The sequence below is a fragment of the Cyprinodon variegatus genome, unplaced genomic scaffold (assembly GCF_000732505.1).
Source record: "Cyprinodon variegatus isolate N-32 unplaced genomic scaffold, C_variegatus-1.0 Scaffold860, whole genome shotgun sequence".
Lineage (NCBI taxonomy): Eukaryota > Metazoa > Chordata > Actinopteri > Cyprinodontiformes > Cyprinodontidae > Cyprinodon > Cyprinodon variegatus.
This window is the reverse complement of record NW_015151313.1, coordinates 181659-200707: the sequence shown is the minus strand read 5'-3', so window position 1 is coordinate 200707 and position 19049 is coordinate 181659. Positions and strand designations below refer to the sequence as shown.

At 39.2% G+C, this 19049-nt stretch overlaps 2 protein-coding genes across 3 annotated transcripts in view; one reads left to right on the top strand and one right to left on the bottom strand.

The window, feature by feature from the left end:
* LOC107099336 (protein tweety homolog 3-like) overlaps positions 1-3845 on the top strand; it is a 32751-nt gene extending 28906 nt beyond the window's left edge. For both annotated transcript variants that reach the window (XM_015397410.1, XM_015397412.1), the window contains exon 15: positions 842-3845. In XM_015397410.1, the coding sequence (XP_015252896.1) occupies positions 842-976 (135 nt within the window). In that variant the 3' untranslated portion in view covers positions 977-3845. The remainder of the gene's footprint in view (positions 1-841) is intronic.
* A 630-nt stretch (positions 3846-4475) lies between these two features.
* LOC107099338 (beta-1,3-N-acetylglucosaminyltransferase lunatic fringe-like) lies at positions 4476-18284 on the bottom strand. The gene is made up of 8 exons (XM_015397414.1): positions 17795-18284; positions 11866-11914; positions 10899-11001; positions 10660-10813; positions 8979-9064; positions 8732-8891; positions 8557-8642; positions 4476-6488 (listed from the first exon to the last, which is right to left on the bottom strand). Exons 1-8 carry the CDS (start codon positions 18128-18130, stop codon positions 6428-6430), a joined length of 1035 nt encoding a protein of 344 aa, XP_015252900.1. The 5' UTR covers positions 18131-18284; the 3' UTR covers positions 4476-6427.
* Positions 18285-19049: the final 765 nt, after the last annotated feature.

The window sequence follows — 19049 nt, the reverse complement described above, 5'->3', positions numbered from 1 at the left end:
ACACCAGGGCATGTCTCCAAAAGACAAGAAGAGACCTTATTCATCTCCTAAGAGGGAAACTGGATTGTCACAGCAGTTAGCATGTCTGTTCCTTATTTTATTCTCTGAGTCGCCTTTTAGCTCATACTGGACTTATTTCACTCTTAACAGGCAAGGCAAGTTTGTTTATAAAGCACAATTTAGTACAAAACAGTAAGAGAGATAGAAAATAAAAGCAGTATGAAATCCAGTTCAGATAAAAACACATTAAAAGCAGGTAGTGATAAAGGCTGTGTTGTATCCGCCTCAGACAGCATCCTCACACGTCTTTGTCTTTCATTCTAAAGAAAAACATGTTCATCAAAAAAATAAATAAAACTGATTTCTTCCTACAATGAAATCTCAGATTGGCCTTCAAATGTTCAAATAAAACATCTATCAGAAAATTAAACCCAAGGAGAATCAATGTAAAAACAGTTTTGTCTCCATTGAACTCTTTTTTTTTTTTTTTTTTTTATTAACCTATTAGAAGCTTACAAAGCTATGACATCATCGTCTAAGCTTTACTAAATTGTTTGAAGGCAAAATAACAACTTTGAAGAGGTTTGTAACGTCTCTGTATTTTTTATTTTTTTTTATCAATAAAATAAAATTATCTTAATTTAGTAAAAAAAAAGGAAGCATTCAATCTGATTTTATGCCAGTAAGAATAAAAGCTTTTCTTTTTTAACGGTGTGTGTAAATATCTGGGTTCAGCTGTCGTCCTGCTGGTGCATCTGTTGTATGAAGGTTTAACTTTGTCCACCATGGTTCCTTTTTCCTGTTCCTTCCTTTTCTTCTTCTCTTCCCTCTCTCCATCCAGTACACCTCCAGTATGAGAGCAAAGTACCTGGCCACCAACCGACCGGAGCAGAACCGCCGCTCGGTTCCCAACGACCAACTGGATCCAGCGAGTCGGCCTAACCCTGCAGCCCGACCTCAGTCCTCCGTCCACTAGAGACAAATTCAACGCAGCACTGCCTCAATTTGTGTTCTCACAGCCAACAGCAAGACCCAACACAGCGCTCAGGCCGGAGCACGGCTAAGTGCTTTTAAGCTCCGGCAGGACCCCACATCGCAAAGTCCTCAGAATCTCCCTAAAACGGTACCAGAAGCAACACCTCCTGCTCTAAAGGGTAACTGTTTTGACGTCTCCGCCACCTCTATGATGAGTCGCTCCCGTTCCCCTCTGCACCTTCTTCCCTCTGATATCTCCCGTTCCGATGGGATCTGTTCGCTGCCTTGCCAGTCAGTTTACCCCCCCCTCAACTCCTGGACACCTTTACATTTAAATAACACACACAGTGTACATACAAAGCTGTAAATAGTGCAACATGCGCTTTATTCTGATTTCATTAAGAGTTAGACTGTTTAATCCTTCCTGGTTATGTGGTGTGCTTCGTGTTCATCATGGAAACTCTTTGCTGTATTTCTTACACAAACACACACAAACTGGCGGATAAACTAACTGAAGCTCATGTGTATAAATAAGCCAGTGACTCAGAAAGCCATGATAATAGATAGAAACCTAGCTGTGCCGCCACACACATTCCCTCTTTGACTCGCCGTTTAGGACTTGAGTCGGTGCGTCTACATCTTGTTTACGTGCCCCGTCTGCACACGCATTGATTAATGCATTTTGAAGTCATTGAACCTGGAGCCCTGTTGTGCAACAAATCATCTCGGAAGCGGACGCTGGAAAGCACGGATGCAGATAGGCTCAACTAGTGCCAAATAAACTGACAAATAAAAATAGAAGATGCCTGATTCTGTTGTCGTCCCACTGCCTTCGGATGACGCATAAAGGGAAAACATGGAAGGGGCGTGAGTCGTGCAGCTGTCAGTGATGTGGGAGCGGATACTTGGAAGGTGAATGGACAGACATGTTGGCGATTTTAAAACTTGTAAGGTGCTATTTAAAGCTGTCAAAGTCTCAAAAGGTCAAGTAGAGAAGGACGAAAGTTCTATTTCCATTTTGGGTTGTAATGATGGGACATATAGTGCCTCGTAAAGGTGTTCCTAGCTCTTCAAGCTTTTCCCCTTTATAACCACAGACGTCAGTGTATTTGAATGGATTTTATTTGACAGACCAACAGGAAATTAAACATCAAACTGTGTCTTTTTGCAAATGCAAAATACCCCAAGCTCAATCAGATTGAATAGTGAACAGACATTTTTAAGTTTCACAGCAACTAAACGGCACCTGCTGGATTTTCTGGGGTTAAGCAGCTGCCTCTGCCTTACATTTAACCAATGGGAACCTTCCAGGTGACATGTACCTGTTCTGTCCCGATGTTAAATTTAAGTCTTATCTAACAAGAGGCACCTTCTACCATAATTTGGCATTGATCCCTACACAATTTATCTTCCTAAAGCTGTTGGTTCACTAATTTTCTCTAATAAACTTCAGTGGACTTCCCAGGAAATCATTATTTATGAGATTATATGACCAGAAAATATAAAATCCAGTATTACTTTTATATTAATTCACAATCGCGTCTTACTTTGCTTTGGTTTGTCATGAATCTCCACTGAAATACATTGAAGTTTGTGGCAAATTGATCAAATGTGAAAAAAAAATCCAAGGGGTCTGCAATATGAGGCACTTCAGCAAGCACGTTTGACTGGATCAAACACTTTTCCTTTATATCTGCTATAACATGAAGATCTAAAGTAAATCAGGAGGATTTGTTTTTTTTATGCAAAATACTGTGACCAGCTGTAGTTATTATTTTCTTTATGTTCTTGTATCCTTCCTTTTTCAGTTTGATACAGTATATACTTTTTTTTTTTTTTGCCTTGCACCACAGTGAATTTTTTTTTTTCTTTATCAGTCAAGCACAAATTCTCCGGGAGTCGACTTTACAAGATGGGGAATTTAAAACTCACTGCCTGGGACACTGCCATGTGGCTTTTCCTCCTGCTCTAAAACTGTACAGTGTAAAGACAGAAACAGAAAAAAACAACAAAAAGAAAAAAGCTGTAGTTGTGAATCTGTGTGTTTTACATCTCTGCAGCGTGATTGGCTAACGCTCTTATCTCAGTGTTACTCTGTGCGAGTACAGTCCATCAGTGTTTTAGCCAGCCTAAATAGCCTGAGTCACGTCTACATCACAGCAGCCCACACACATTGCCGTAGATGTTCTTATACATGCTTCATAGGTACATTTACACATTAAAATCTCTCTTTCCATCATTTTTTCCTGTTTCCATCAGGAGCTGTAGTAACTGCACGATCTCATCGCACTGATTTGCATCATAGGTGACATATTAGGTATAGATGGAGTTTCACGATGAGCAGCCTGACATTCGTAGGTGTTTTCACCCCCACCGTTCTTATAAAGGATTCTAATCTTGTCTGCTTGAATTAATCAATGACAAATTCTCGGATCAGCGAGACAATCTAACATTTGTGGTTCTACTAGAAGGAAATATCCATGTCGAGATAATGCTACCTATGGTCTAAGACTTTACTGTGTTTTCTTGCACCAGTAATGGAAACAATGTTATGATCTTTGGGTCACTGATGAGTGGCCTCTCATGTTTAAATGCTCTTTAAACACTTAATATGTTTTTTTTTATTTTTATTATTATTTCTTCTGTCTTGTAAAAAAAAGACTTTAGAGATGGAATAATCACTAGCTGTTTTTTTTAGGGGGATAACGAACATTGTTTTTCCTTTGCATTAATTGTGAATGATTTTCTGTATTGCAATGTTTTAATTATTCCAGTGTTTTCTGCTCACCTGAATCATCAGCTGTATCTGAAGTTCTGTGCAGCGCTCAGTGCTTGGTTTCAGGGAGGATCTGGAGCCACGCCTGTGATTAGAAAACAGTGATTTGTGTGTGAGTGTGTGTGTGTGTGTGATGCCTACAGAACTTCATATACAACATGTGTACAGATGTGACAGACGGACAATGTTTTCTATCGATGTTTTTATTTTTCCGATGGTTTTAACTGATATTAACGATATACATGTCAGAACTGTGGTAATGATATTTCAGCCTGGAATAAATGTTCAAAACATGAAATTAAACACTTTTAACATACGATTCGAGGCTCTGGTCCTTTCAATATTTAATGGTATCTCATTGCAATCAGGCTCTTAACATTTGCTGGATTATCACCATTAACGTTTCATTTTTGTGTGATTTCTACTACCAGTTTCTCTATAAACCCTCAGTTGCCACTAGGTGTCAATGTTGACAGATGTATCTATGAGAAGTATTTTCTGAGTGAGCCATAACAGTGTCATAGTTGGTGTGGCTATGCTCATTTAGCCTGGGATCTTATAGAGGTCACACACATAGAAGGTGACCCACCCAGATCAGAACCAGTGGAACAAACTAACCGGGTCAGAGATATTTCCAGGAATACTCCTGCTGGTGTAACAACAAAAAGTACACAAGGTTAGGGATTTAACAGAAACACAAAACAACAAGGAAGTTGATTCATTACAGTTTTATTGACCGTAATGTATACATACAATCCAGATACTGGATAGAACATGGAGCACAGGGACAAAAGCTGCATATAAATGCACAGAAAGATGAGATACAACTCAACGTGAGTTACCTTAGAGCTGGACTGCTGCAACATTGTAAGAGCAGTCTAAACTTCATGCTAATCACAGTTCATCCATTTCTCTTGAATAGAGCAAGAAAAGTCCACTTAGACTTCATGAATTGTTCAAAATAGAAATTTAGCTAAAGGGAAAATGTTGCAAGCTATGACCTTCAAGGATAACGCAGCAGAGAAACTTTGAAAGTATTCGTTTTGAAATGTCTCACAAATTTATCTGCCAAAATGTTCCCCTATGGTATCCAGGTGCTTCTATTAAAAAGAGCCAGTGTAAAAAGAGAAAACAAGAAAGTTCTCACATATATACATCAAATATAGGTTAATACTTTTCAACATGGAATTAAAATGGCAGTCTTTCTTCCTAGATTACTTCATTTTATCCACAGTCCTTCACAGAGCAATCTGATAGAGAGGAGGCAGAGAAAGCTCATTTATGTCATCCTTAAAAGGTTCAGTTTGTACAATGATTAGCGCATACTAAAAAAATATGAAGTAATTCACTTGGATAAGAAAGACAGGCACAAGTTAAGACTTGATATGTTGTCGTAATTAAAAAGAGTTTAAAAGTCAAGCAGTTTGCCAAAGAAATGATATAACGTTGCTCCCAAAAACATGATAAATCCTTGTCAGCAAGAAGGCTGAGATAATCTTTCTATTTATAGTTTTCCTACATCTTTTACACTCAATCACACAAGAACTCAGAAATCCTCCAAAGTGCTGAAGTATCTATGGCCTCACTTAGGCCTGAATGTGGTGCTGTTACACCGCCAAAGACTGGTAACTATTCACACCCCTGGAAGATTTTAAATTCTGTTGAATTTTTGATTCCTGCTGTAATTGTTTCCACTGGCATTTAAACCAGAGGTCAGCAACTTTATTAAGGCTGAGATCTACAGCAGAGCCATAGGAAGGGCTACCAATACTGACCTATGAACTGGAGGGGTCAGTGTTCACCTAAACCTTACACATAATAAACATATTTATATTTTTTCCTTTAATTTCCAATTTTTTATTAATTTAGATGTCATTTTGAAATCTCTATAAATGTCTAAATTCTCTATATGATTAAATTATTAAAAAAGAAGTGCATCAGAATACAATGAAATCTCAAACTTAGCCCTCTGGTGAGTTATTCTGTTTTCAGAAGGCACTACATTGGTGACCCCTGATCTAAATTATGCCTTTACAGTCTGAGGTTGGAAGGCAACATTGCCATCACCCTAATCTATGGCTTCCTTCATAGGTTCCAGGTCACTCTAAAAAATACTCCATACTCCAAAAAAACATGTTTGTTAAAAAAAAAAAAAATCAGTCATTCAACCTTAATCTGCTGAACATATAAATACATTTTGGCATTAGCTGTACATCAAAAACAGATGAAGGCATGGATCATCAGCATAAAATGCGTTTCAATTTGGGTTCATTCAAATTTAAAGTTATGAAATCCATTTATAAAGTCACATACTGGTTTGGCTAATAAAAACTAAATAGATACTATTTCTGGCTATTTATTCCCAGCTTAACAGCACCGAAACTCTGTGGCCAAACAACCTCATTTCTGTTCTTTAGCATAAAAGTAAAGGACTTTTCTGTGTTACTTCACTCAGGAACAAGGGATTTGTGATTATTGGCTTGATTTCGAGGCCCTTTGACCCAAAGAGTGATACGCATGCAGGGTAAGAACGAATGCAGGCTCTTGATAAAAAGGGTCGTTGCAAAATGTAAGGAAAACATTTCCTGTTCCTGCCTGTCAGTGCAGGTTAGCACCAATCTGCTCCAGTTCCATTGGTTCGTCGCTCTCTCCTTTGTCTTTAGATGGAGGTTATAGTCACAAGAGGCTGGGGCACCAAGAAGTGTCTGGGTACAACAGACAATGGACAGATCTGAATCTGAGAGAAAGAGGGAAACATGAGTCACAATGCCTGGAAACCCCCAACTGCTGATTTCAAAATAAAGCCATGAAAACAATCAGCTTCAGACACATAATGAACAAAGCCAGGAAGCTCATAGTATTAGAACTCCTACAATAAGAGTAACTTTAGTACATTTTTAAAAACAAAAGCTTTTCTTACAGCACACTTGCAACGCTGTTCTCCTTAGATGTGGCTAACTAATACAACAAAATGAACTTCAGTGGAATTTATTTCACCATTTCTGCTCCTAAGATCAACCTTTAAGCCATTTGAAAGCCTTTTAACACTGACAGTTATTTATCTCCATCCATCTTTGTGTCTCCTTTATTATATCCCCACAGTATGATTCTGCCATTGTCATGTTTCACATGGTGGGTGATGTGGGTGTAGGATTGGTTTTCCTTAACAATTAAGCCTCTTTTCCACTGAAAATAGTGTGTTAACCGTGGCTTTTCAAACATGGGTCACCTCTAACATTCGGCATTGGAAAAAAAGGCTGGGACTGACCCCACCGTAGACAAGCTGCATGGCCTCTGTCACTCCTATGTTAGTGTTGATGTCACCAGTGCGAATGGAGCCAGGACGTAGTAAGTGTGCCTTAGTATTTCACTCTTTTATCTTTCCGAATCCCTCTCACCAATGCTGTTCCATGTTTATCGAATGTAAACAGAGCCGTTTTAGCTTTTTAGATCAGTATGTTGACATCCGTACGTTGCGCTCAGTGGTATCATGTACATCAACCCAGGTCTGATGCTCCCACAGCATGCTGATCAGAGCTAAGGCGTTTTAACCCGGGTCGCTTGTTGAGTCTTTTGACTGTTCCCACTGCCACTAAAAGCCAATTTTTCCCGGGTTTAATCTGTTTTTTTGGCCAGTGGGAAAGGGGTATTAGAGTCTTTTATATAAGCTAAACTAGTTAGCTTAAAGGCCTTCCTTCCATGTGTGTTTTTAAATCCCCAGCATGATTCATGATATACACTTCCACCTAACCTACTGTATGGGGGGTTTCAAGCTTCTGTGCTGAAGTCTGTCTCATGCTCCCATTGGTTGCTCAAAGCCTTTTGCTCACTAATGTTCTTAAACAACATTCTGAAGCCTGCAGAGTATATATTGTAAAGCTAACATTACACACATGCTGATTTTAGTAATTATGCAACTTCGGACGGCATTAGGATAATTATTTAGGGGGATTAGAATAAAAATAAGGTTTATGTATCTACATGACATAGAAAATCTAATAGCTTTTTATGGATGCATGGCAGCAGGCTAATTTTATTCACCATCAGGGTAAGTAAAAATAAAACTACTTTAATAACAAAAGATTCTAACAACAAAGTCAATCAAAAATGACTGAGATCTTGATTTTATCCAATTGTCTTTTCAATTTAGATGATCTACCTGTTATGTTCACACTGCAGGCCTTGATGCTCAAATCCGATTTTTTTTTTTGCGTTGCCGTTCACATTTCCAAATATATGCGACTGGTATGTGATCTCCTGTGTGAAATTTAGTCATACAAAGCAAGTGTCCCGCATGCACAGTAGAGGTGCGATGACATCAGAGGCCAGCGTGCTCTGTGTTACAGAAGTAAAAATGGATGGTAGTGCTGGAGCACATCTAACAACCTTTCCCAACCATAAAAACACAATCTTTTCAAGATGGTTAAACATAAATACTGCTCTCCGCGTCATCGTCCGCCATTGTTGTTGTTTTTCTTGCCGCTTCTTCATAGCAAGACCCAGAATAGAGACCTTTGTCGGGTATAATTGGCGTTTAGGTCGGATGAATCTGACCTGGCCATTCAGACACAGGTCGCATTTGAAAAGATCAGATTCAGGACCACATAGCCAAGTGGCCTGGGTCGCACTGGAAAAAATCCGATCTGTGTTTTTCAGACAGCCATGAAAAGATCAGATCCAGGTCGCATAGTGGCCAAAAAATCGGATTTGGGTCGCTTCAGGCTGCAGTGTGAACGTAGCCTTAGATCTCTGTTACAAGGTTCAACAAGATGAAAAGAAGTCAATGTGGTGGAAAGTGTTTTCACCTGGTGGGATCCTCCTTAGTGGAAAATGGTCCTTTCACATTAACAGTGTTCCTGCGGTTTTCCACAGTGCCGTAGCTCAGAGTAACCTGATTAGAGGAACAGAAACAAAATTAAAATGTGCGATCAAATCTCTTTTAATCAACAGTACTCATCACATGGTTTGTGGTGAGTGTACCTGGTTGTGTATGTCTGTAACCACTCCCAGGTTCTCAAGGTGGGAGTGAAACAATGCTGAGCGGGTTAGGCAGCCCCCCAACAACGCTTCCACTATGTAGCCAACAGTGCAGTCATCAGGCAGGCGAATGTGGTCAGCTGTGGCCATGAACGTTCCTCCACTGATGCACAGCACAGAAAGATGGGGGTTTATAATGCTGTGGTTAAAACAGACTCTCTTCTAGACTGTTCTTTAGTGGGAGATTTACCTGGCCCAGGGTTTCATCTTTAGAGCAAGCCCATGGCTCAGACAGAAGCCCGCTCCTCCTGTGGCGAACCAGAAACGGACTTGTTTCTTCATACACACAGAGACAAACAGGGTGAGACAAATATCCCATAATGAATATAATCCGTACTGTAATTCACCCACAACAAACCTAGCTTTTAAAATTCACGTTAGGAAACATCATAAAGTAATCCTGCATTTTATTTGCGGCATAAGTTCGGACTTGGATCTTGGAATGATGTCACACCCAGTTTACATTAAAATACTGTTAACGAGTTAAACTAATAAATCTCTATGCAATAAAACAATTGAACACCTTAAGATCCCTGAGGTTCTGTACAATACTATGTGTGAGACTTCATATTTAATATTAATATTTAATATTACATATTATGTCATTTGACTTGACTTAGTGAAATATTTCTGCCACTATTTATCCTTGTGGCAGCTATATTGGAGAACAGCTTAAAGTTTTGCATTTTAATCCCATTCATCTGTTCTTATTATCTGTTCTATGTTGATGAGTGTTGGCCTAGTAGCTTGGAGCAGTGTTCCTGTGCTCTGAGAATGTTTCAAGTATCCTGTTCGATCCCCACAGCCTCCACTCTGGGTTCATGAGTAAAACCCTTAACCCCACACTGCTCCCCAGGGGCCACACAATGGCAGGCCACTGCTCCCCAAGGATGGCTTAAATGCAGAGGTAAATTTCCCCATTGTGGGACATTATAAAGCTTCCATTTGGCAAAATAAGATATTAAACACTCCATTTTTCCATTAAGAATCAGATTATCAACACTAAATAGCAATTATAAAAAATATATTTTCTCTCCATTCAGCTATGAGTTGTCAGCAAATTATTTTTATTACGAACAGAGGTGACCATAGACCACATCTCTGGGAGCGAAATTTGCAGGAAAAAAAATTGGTTATGCTAATAGATTAACCAAAATAAAATGGTCAAGAAGCTGAAGGCCTTTGAGTAGCTTTGGCATACAACAAATGCCATTAGCACTGGTTTAAAAATTCATGGCTAATTCATGGTTTTAAAAATTAATGGCTAGCATTTTTTTGTTTATATTTGGAGGCATGTGGATACTTCCTGTAACCTTGAGATTTTCAGGATTAGCATGTTCCATTACAGACCAAACGTCCAATTTATAGTCGAACCTTCCTGTTATCTCCTTTAAGTCTTGCTCTCTTGCACCCGAAATAAACAGTACAGAGGTCTCAACATGTTATAGACAACTAGTTCCTGTTTTTTTTACCCTTTTCCCCCTTAATTCTAAACACCTAACACATATGTTTCTTTGTTTCTTTTTTAAATGTGGATTAGGGTTTTGGACTAGGCTTTCACTAGTCAAGGCCAGTTGACCTCAGTGTCCTCTAATATCAGTCACTGGTCATTTTTTCAGCCCTGTCTTCAGCTATCCACATTGGAAATTTGTTTTCAATAGCCATTCAAGTTGATTATTTTCTTTCCACAACTGAACACAGTGTCATTCAATCTTGTCTATTTAATCAAAGACTGGCTGGGGAATGTGAGAGAGAGAACCTGTAAAATGCTTACAAACAAGTCCCTGGAAGTATTTTGATGAGGCACTGCAAGATTATTGGGTCTCAGGAATGATTTTGAGGCTGCTATCAAACAAGAGAAAAGCTCTTACCATCTCAGTCATGCTTAGAGTCTCTGTTGCCTCAATTGGCCTTTCCAGGCTGGGCCTACCGATGTAAACGTCCTGTGTGTGGCTGTACTGTGACAGCAGCTTTAGGAGGGAGCCAACGTTCAGGTAGTTATCATCATCAACATGACAGAACCACCTAAAACACAGCATGCTCACAGTCAGCGTGCAGCCTTGTCTGTATTCATAAGCTGCAGATCTGTTAGATTAGGTCTCTGACTCACTTTTTCCCAGAGTTTAGAAACGTGTCGTACTCCAGAGCCATTTTACAGGAGAGGGCCTGACGAGTATGGGCAGCCGAGCAGTTGCTGTTGATCAGATGAGCTCCTGAGGATCAATTTAAAGCAGAAATCAGTCATCAGTCTTCAAAAGACAATAAACATGGTAAGAAAATTGGTGTTTTTGAAACACAGATGTCATTTCTTCATCAGAGCAGAAACAACTTCATTTAAATCAAATCAACTCGTTGATTCATGTTATAAGAGTTTAGTGTTGGAAAACCTAAAACCTATCATTCTGCTGTGCAGCTGTGAACATTTGCCACCAGTGATTTGCAGCAGCGCTCCTTTAAGGTTTACATTTAAGAAAACTATTATTTCTTAAATGTAAACCTTTCCTGTGTTTTTATATTTTTATGGACATAAAAGCCCAAAAAATCACCCTAAATGTGTTTTACTTTTAAAATTTCACAACATCAAACTGAATATTAATTTCTATTTGTTTTTTTCTTTCACCATTTAGCGAAAGTTTAAAGTGTATAATCGCCATTATACATTTGATAATGTAATTATCAAATGTATAATGGCGAGTAAAATGTAAGCTTGATCATCCTGGTTTTTTTTTGTTTGTTTTTTATCTCAGTTTGTATACAGCAATGCCTTAATTTCCCCTTTTCATTCTTTATGTCTGGTTTTCACGATTTGTCATTGTCCAATAAGTTAAAAATTTTAAATTGTCTCAAAAATGTACAAGCAAAAATGAGGAGAGTGTTAATTTCTGCTTTGTATGAGTAGCTATTGAATGTTACAGTTCAATGAGCAGGAAATAGGAGGGCCTGTGGATTAAACTAAACAGACTTCCTGTACTTCAAGGAAACATTACTGCTCAGTCAGCAGGTTGGATCCTGCCTTCCCCTGCGGCAGATAACCTTGGACAGAGTCAGTAAAACTTGTGAGTACGCATGCTGCTCACCCATCTTTTTCTCCAGCCTTTCATCCTCTCCATCAGTGAAGACATACGTCTGTGAAGTAAAAATAAAACAAACACATGAACGTATCTCCATTAATGACCGCAGACACAACAAAACACCCTCATCCAGCTGCTGGCTTTGCTTTGTTTTTCAGTTCACAGTTTGTGATTTCAGGTGAAACCCCTCTCCAGCGTTTCCGTAAACCCCCAGCATGCAGTGCTGATTCTGGACGGAGGCCAAGCCAAAGGTAAGCCTCCTGTCCATCAGCGGCGCAGCAGCTGCTCTGGGACGTGTTGCTGTTAGGGGTTCTGTGAGTGTTTTTGTGACGAGTGATGAGGATGAGGGTCACTTAGTATTCAGGAAGCAGCAGAGATCCCTTATTTTTCCACAGGAAATGAAAACACACACTGAGCAAACACACACTGCAGTCTGTAAATAGTCTTTTGTCTGATTATGTATTTAAGGACAACAGATTTTTATTAGAATAACAAATTCATATTTATCTCATGGGGTTTACTATAAGCCTGTTTACAACCAAAAAGGGCGAAGAGCTGAAACACTAGTTTCCCTTGTGCTGCTATAAAAAATTGTTTTATTGAGTCGGCAAAGCCATTGATAACCCCCTGAACGTTTTTACATTTCATTATGGTTACAACTACAACTCTAACATTGGGTAATATATAGGGTTTTTATGTGGGTATGACTGTTGAGGATTTAATGTGTATAAAGGCTCACAGTGTAACTTTTGGTCATTAGGGGAGCTAGACCTGTAACTGTAATTGATTCTACTAAATCGAAAATAATAACTAAGATATATGGCTGTATACTAGGAGCAAAGTGTTAACTTACCAGTCTAACAATAAAGTTGAGAAAAGAGAATCGGGTTTACATCTGCCTTCTTCTTTCAGCCTTCGCCAATGAACAAACTCTTGTTTTTCCTTGTGCATGATCCCCTTCATGTTTTCTCTTTTTAGTCCCCTCAGAAGGTTTTAACTTTTTACTTGCCTCAGCCATGATCAGTAGTCAAGCAGGCGGAAAAATAATAGAGTAAAAGCCTTAGATCCATGACTATATATGAGCCTGTGGCCGTAAAGCGGTACGTTCTTCCAGGTCACATGCCCAAGCAACGATTGGTGCGTCTTCTCCCACATTTTTCTGTATTTCAAGATGGGAGCCCCGCTCAAAACACTGATAGTATCAAGTGATGTATATTGGCCTGAGGAATCATTTAAAATAACTGATATGCGTCAACTCTTTAGGACGCAAAGTCTGTGGAGTACCTTTAAGTTTTACAGAATTTTTTTCATTTGTAAAAATTTGAAAAGTGTGGTATTCATTTTCACCCCTCTTAATTAGTGCTGCATTCTTTTTCTGGAAAATGTCGCTAATAGTTTTGCAACTTTGCATCCTTTACTGTTTTTTTCTCTGCCTTCATTGCGAAAACCTCTCAAGCTCATTCGGGTTACATGGAGTGTCTGAGAACAGCTTATTAAACCAGAACTGGACCATTCTAACACACGTGTTATCTTTCATTTAAACCTTTCCATTGTTTCTCGTTAAGCAATCAACCTAATTTCAATGTAAAGGGAACATGAAACTAATTTAGACATTAGTCAAGACTAGGTTTATATCTAGTTGAGATTTAAACCTATTTAGGACGAAGCTGTTTAAAGCTGGTCTACACTTTAAGTTAAATTAATTTGTAAGGTCCAAAAAAGGCAGAAACTAAAAGAAAGATTAATCTGATATAATATAGCAATCTAATGTAAAACTTCTTTACTTGTGATGTTTCAGTGGATGGAAAATTTTGTTTCTTTGTTGCAAGTAAGTCAGATAATATTTGTAAATATAAGACATATCCACATTTACACTGCATTGACATGTTGAAGATGCATTTTAATCTAAAAAAAACCAAAATGTGCTCTGATGGCAGCAACACTTTCATTAGATACCAAAGTTTAGCTAATTGCATGAGACAGATATTGGTAACATGGATTGGAAACAGCATTGATGTTGCCGAGGAAGGTGGCAGATGAAGTCTAATTTGGATTTGAAATTTTCAGTAATAAATAATACGTGTAGCAATGTCCTGGACTGCTTTATTATATGTACAATAAATTAGCCAGTCAGATGGCTCAGTTAGGAAAGGAGAGGGCTCCTGATTGAAGGGTACGGGATGGTGGAGTGCCACTACAAAAGCTCTACATTTAGGCTTCTAATAAAGAGATAAAGGTCGTTCAATGACAAGCTGAGATACATTGGTTTGCTTATTCTTTTTTTTCCTCAGTATTTTACGTTTTGCCTCAGTCTTCCCCTCAATAACCGTGATTGTAGACAAAGAAACTCTCGCCAATAGAGCACATTTTTACCTCGTTTAGCCTGGGTTTCTTTCAAAATTTAGAAAATTGTAAAGAGGATTGATTCAACGGTTTTCAAAGCTAGGGAATTTGATTTAAAACCAAACCTTACTTTATAAACTTCTCCACAGCTTAATCCTTAATTGATCTTTGTGTTGTTTTTTGCTACGCCAAGGTAGACTCTACAAACTGTGTGACTTCTAAATAGATTTGTATTTTATTTCTGGGTAGCTGATTAAAGGAGGATGAATAAAAATGTACATCACCATTTCATTTTTTTTTTATTATTAATTCTACTTAAAAGTGTAATGGTTCAAGGTTATGAAAGTCACCATAGATCCAAACTAAAAAGGCATGTCTCTCCAGATGAACATTCATGCATCCAAATGTAATAACTCTTTTATTCACACACTGTGCTATCCCATCATCGCCTGTGGCTGCAAGAGGGAGGAAAACAAGACCAAGTCCAGCCAGCTGTGAGTTTCCATCACTCTTTTTTTTTTACTCCCCTCTTTGAATCAACTGCTTCATGTGTGTCTCACAACTGCAGGCCGGATTGAGGCAGCGGGGGAGGGAAGGGATGGGACGAGGAGAAAGTGTTGCTTTGAGGACTTGGTAGTGGAGGGAGGGGGTTTTTCTTCAGGAGCAGAGCTGTACAGCACAGGAAACAGCAGCGCTGCAAACCTCGAAGGCTGGAGAAAGTGATAAGTGTTTGTGATCAGACACTTGTTTAACTTCCCATGAGAAATCTGGTACGTTTCCAGGAGGCGTGCATGAAGGTAACACCAAGTATACCTTTGTGTGTGTTGTTGATGCGTTTCCATTACTCAGCAGTGTCACAGTGAAAAGGTGTGTCTGGGAAACAGGTGGAGTTACAAACACCTGAACCGTGGGAGCTCGCATACAGCTGATCCTTCCCTGCCCTCCCTCAACAGAGACCGTGTTTACATGTCAACAGTCTTTTCCTCCTGAGACACTGAGGTTTACAGAGAAATCTGAAAGCTAGCTGGGCAATCCACAGTCACGTCTGCGTTTGATTACAAGCTTTTAAGTGGCTGGGTGCAGTTTACCACCGTACCATGTGTTTTATAGCAACAGATGCATCTTTGACTCACTCAGCCTTGTGGTTCAGACCAAAAGGCTGCATTTGATCTAAAATATCCATATGTGAGGCACTTTAACTTGTCCTGAAAAAGCCTTTCTCTGAGCATTAATCAGATCAAATCTTATAATTAATCCACTGATATGTTCTGAGACTTAATCAAAGTCTCTAAACTGATGAATATCATTTTACCTAAGAACAGAGGTGGTAAGATGCTGGGAAAGATTTAAATTGTTCTGATTTGCGTTGTTTTAAAACACCTGGGAGAAAATATTCAACTGAGCGTGTCAGTTTAATAAAAAAAAAAAAAATTAAATAATTATTGTATTTTGTTTCACAAATTACCTACATTAAGCAGAGGAGTTTTAAGTTGTAGACAAACACAGGTATATGTGATTAAGAAAAGTGGTTAAAACATGTATTAGCTCAAAATCTGGTTTTAAATAAAATATGAAAAGTGGGGGATGCATTTATGTTTAAACCACCCAAGTCAGAATGTCATAGAACCCACTCTTTCCTTTTAATGGTTTGACGTATTTCTGAGCGACATAGCAAATCTAGAGAGTAAAGTTTTGCCCATTTTGTAAAAAAAAAAAAAAAAAAGCTGCAATCAGCATCAAATCAGAGGATTTAACAAAAATTAAAGTATGGACAACTCTGAGCATCATCTTCAGCGTCTTCAGTCAGAGTGATCTCATGCCATATGTAGAAGAAACACCTATAATGAGTTTAAACCTAATTTATTTTCCTTAAATTTATTTTTAAACTTTTTTTTCACAAATCCTGAAACAGTTTCAGGTTTTATTTTTCACTGAGCCATTCAACATGCCATAATTCCTGGAATGCAAGATACACAATTGTTTCCATAGTGCTCCCACCTGAGTTATGGATCTCTGGAGCTCCTCCAGAGTTACTTTGTTTCCAAACAATAAGTGATGCTCTTTATACTTAGCCACTTTAGGTGGACGGTAGATCTGTATGGAAGCAAATGGTTACCATATTTCAAATGAAAAAGCATTTTCAGAAATGCTTTTTCATTATAAGAATGTGGCTGCATTATTTGACTCATAAATGAAATTAGTAATCAATCATCATATTTGCATTTGCATTTTCTTCTTTAAGACTGCTCATTTTATGCCATAATCAAAGAGAAAACACAGCGGGCATTGCTTTTTCGTTTCGTTTTTCGGTTTGCCAGCAAAGTACTGTCCATAACTCGAAACCGAAAAAGCTTTCTGAGCGGCCGGCGCAGCAGAGTGACGTCGGCAGCCGCTCTTCCTCAGGTCCTTGCTGACCGGGCTACACATCTTGCATTACATTGTAAGCGTGCCGGCGGGAAACTGGCTGAATTGACTATCGGGACATAAAGAATGACCACAATGACCAAAACAGTGGTAGAGCTACTAAGGAAGGCAGCTGCTGCTTGATTTGTTCTACTAGGTCATGGGCATCAGACCCGGATATACTTTTGGATTCTACCTGCTCAGCTAATTCTAAAAGTGTTTATACAATTTGAGGGAGTGCCATGATCTGTGATGCTAAAGACTTTAATGAATGTAATGCAACGCAGACGTGAACAGCGCCCCCTACTGAACATGATGGGTAGCCCGGTCAGCAAGGACCTGAGGAAGAGAATCTGCTGACGTCACTTTGCTGCACCCGCCGCTCAGAATGCTTTTCCGTTTTCTAGTTACGGACGATACTTTGCTGGCAGACCATGAAAACGAAAAAGCAATGTCAGCTGTGTTTTCTCTTTGATTATGTCATAAAATGTGCAGTCTTAAACATGAAAATGCAAATGCAAATAGGATGATTGATTACTAATTTTATTTATGAGTCAAATAATGCAGCCACATTCTTAAAATGAAAAAGCATTTCTGGAAATGCTTTTTCAGTTTCAAATTTGACATTTCAAATATGTATGTATTTGCTGGGGTACATTTTGAAAAATAAATCTCAAATGTTTTTTCATTTTCATTAAATAAAGGATGAGCAGTGTTAAAGATGAAAATGAAAATTCACACCATATTATTGAATACTAATTTCATTTATGAGTCAAACAATGCAGCCACATTCTTAAAATGAAAATGTATTTCTGAAAATGCTTTTTCATTTGAAATATGGTAACGATGTGCTTCCATAGATCTGCAGATGAGTCGTTCTATTGTAGGATGATAAACAGGTGGCATTGTTTTATAAACCAACAATCTCATATAAGTCAGGACTGCGGTGGCTTGACCCCATCAGTGTGTGAATTAGTTCATGACCGAATGTAGAGCAAAGCACTTTGGAGTCCCCTGACTTGAAAGGGTGCTTTAAGTAAACTTGCATTATGTAATTCTGGACTTTATTAGATAAAATCCTCATAAAATGACTTAAAGTCTGTATGCGTGAATAAAATCTACAATCTTCAGCCAAATATGTTTTTTATTCTTATTGCCAGAAAATCCAGTCGCGCTAATAGAGGCTGACCTGTGGGAGGTTTCTGGAGATCCAGGTGTCCAGCAGCAGCTCCAGCCGGTCTCGGTGGTACCTTCTGGTGCTTTTCACCGCTATGAACAGGTCATCCTGGGACAGATGCTCCACAGCTCCATGGAGCGCGCTGCTCCGCGGGCTTCTTACCGCTCTCCTCTCTCGGGTCAGAGTCCTGATATAAGCGGAGAAACCCGTCCCCGCAGCCGGTGGCTCCTCCGGGTGTCCGGTGCCGCTCAGTAGCAGCAGGATCCCGGTCAGCAGGCAGGTGACCCCAGCGGCAGCCCCGCGAAGTCCCGCTGAGCTGAAGGCGAGTCCCCCTGTGGGTTTCCACATGCTGTCCTCGCAGGAAAAGTCACAGCTTTATGCATTGACAGGAATAATCAAAGCCGTATCGGGTTTTATCTTAATGATTCAGGAACACCATGACTGGACTTGTTAGATTTGCTCAATGAGTTTCTGTCATGGTGCGCCGCGCGCTCTGGAGCTGAGCTCTGTGGACTACTTTGATGCTCCACCAGTGGGCGGATCAAGAGGCGTGAGCGTGGAGGATTTGGACCTAGTCATGGTGGGGAAATTTTTGACACAGCCTTTAAGGTGCAAAATATTAGACATTTGCCAACTGCTACAATACAGCTTTAATCTTGACTAAATTACATATTATTCATAGCCTAGATTCAGTGGCGTAAATATCAGTAAGCAGAGACTGCTGCTTAGGAGCCCCATCACTGACTGCTGGTTGGCCCCCAGCAATTGTGGACTTGGACGCCTCTTTGCAGATGTAACGCTGTGAAAAATTCCTCTTGAACCGACCTGATATAAGATTGACTGACCGGACCTTATTTACACCCCAACACATAATAGATTTCAACATGATGGTGAACCTTTTAAACACGACACCAATAGCAAAGCAGACCGGGGTACTTTTAATTACTATGTTAATAACTGTGTATAGTTCATTAGATGGTTGGTAAGCAATACACTAATATAATATGTTTAAAACAGCAATAAAGTTCTTAAATGAACAATGTAATTTGAGTATTTTATCTTTTACACTACAACTTGGAATGATGGGTAATTCAGAGCGTAGATTAAAGCCATAACCTTTATGTACAATGTGTTTGCGACGATGGATACCGAAAGGAGGTACTTAAGTGGATTCCTGAAAAGCAAAAGCAAAAAAGAGCTGCTGGAATAATGGAAAAAAGTTCCCAATATGATAGGTGGGGAGGGTGTTGTACTTCATATGGGGCCC

What these genes read in the sequence shown, in the direction of transcription:
- LOC107099338 (XM_015397414.1), bottom strand. Translation starts at nt 18,130, where the DNA reads ATGTGGAAACCCACAGGGGGACTCGCCTTCAGCTCAGCGGGACTTCGC. An exon ending in CTCTAAGCATGACTGAGATG is followed by an intron (nt 9,065 to 10,659) that starts GTAAGAGCTTTT and finishes GTGTGTATGAAG; the next exon opens with AAACAAGTCCGTTTCTGGTT. An exon ending in AAGATGAAACCCTGGGCCAG is followed by an intron (nt 8,892 to 8,978) that starts GTAAATCTCCCA and finishes GCTGTGCATCAG; the next exon opens with TGGAGGAACGTTCATGGCCA.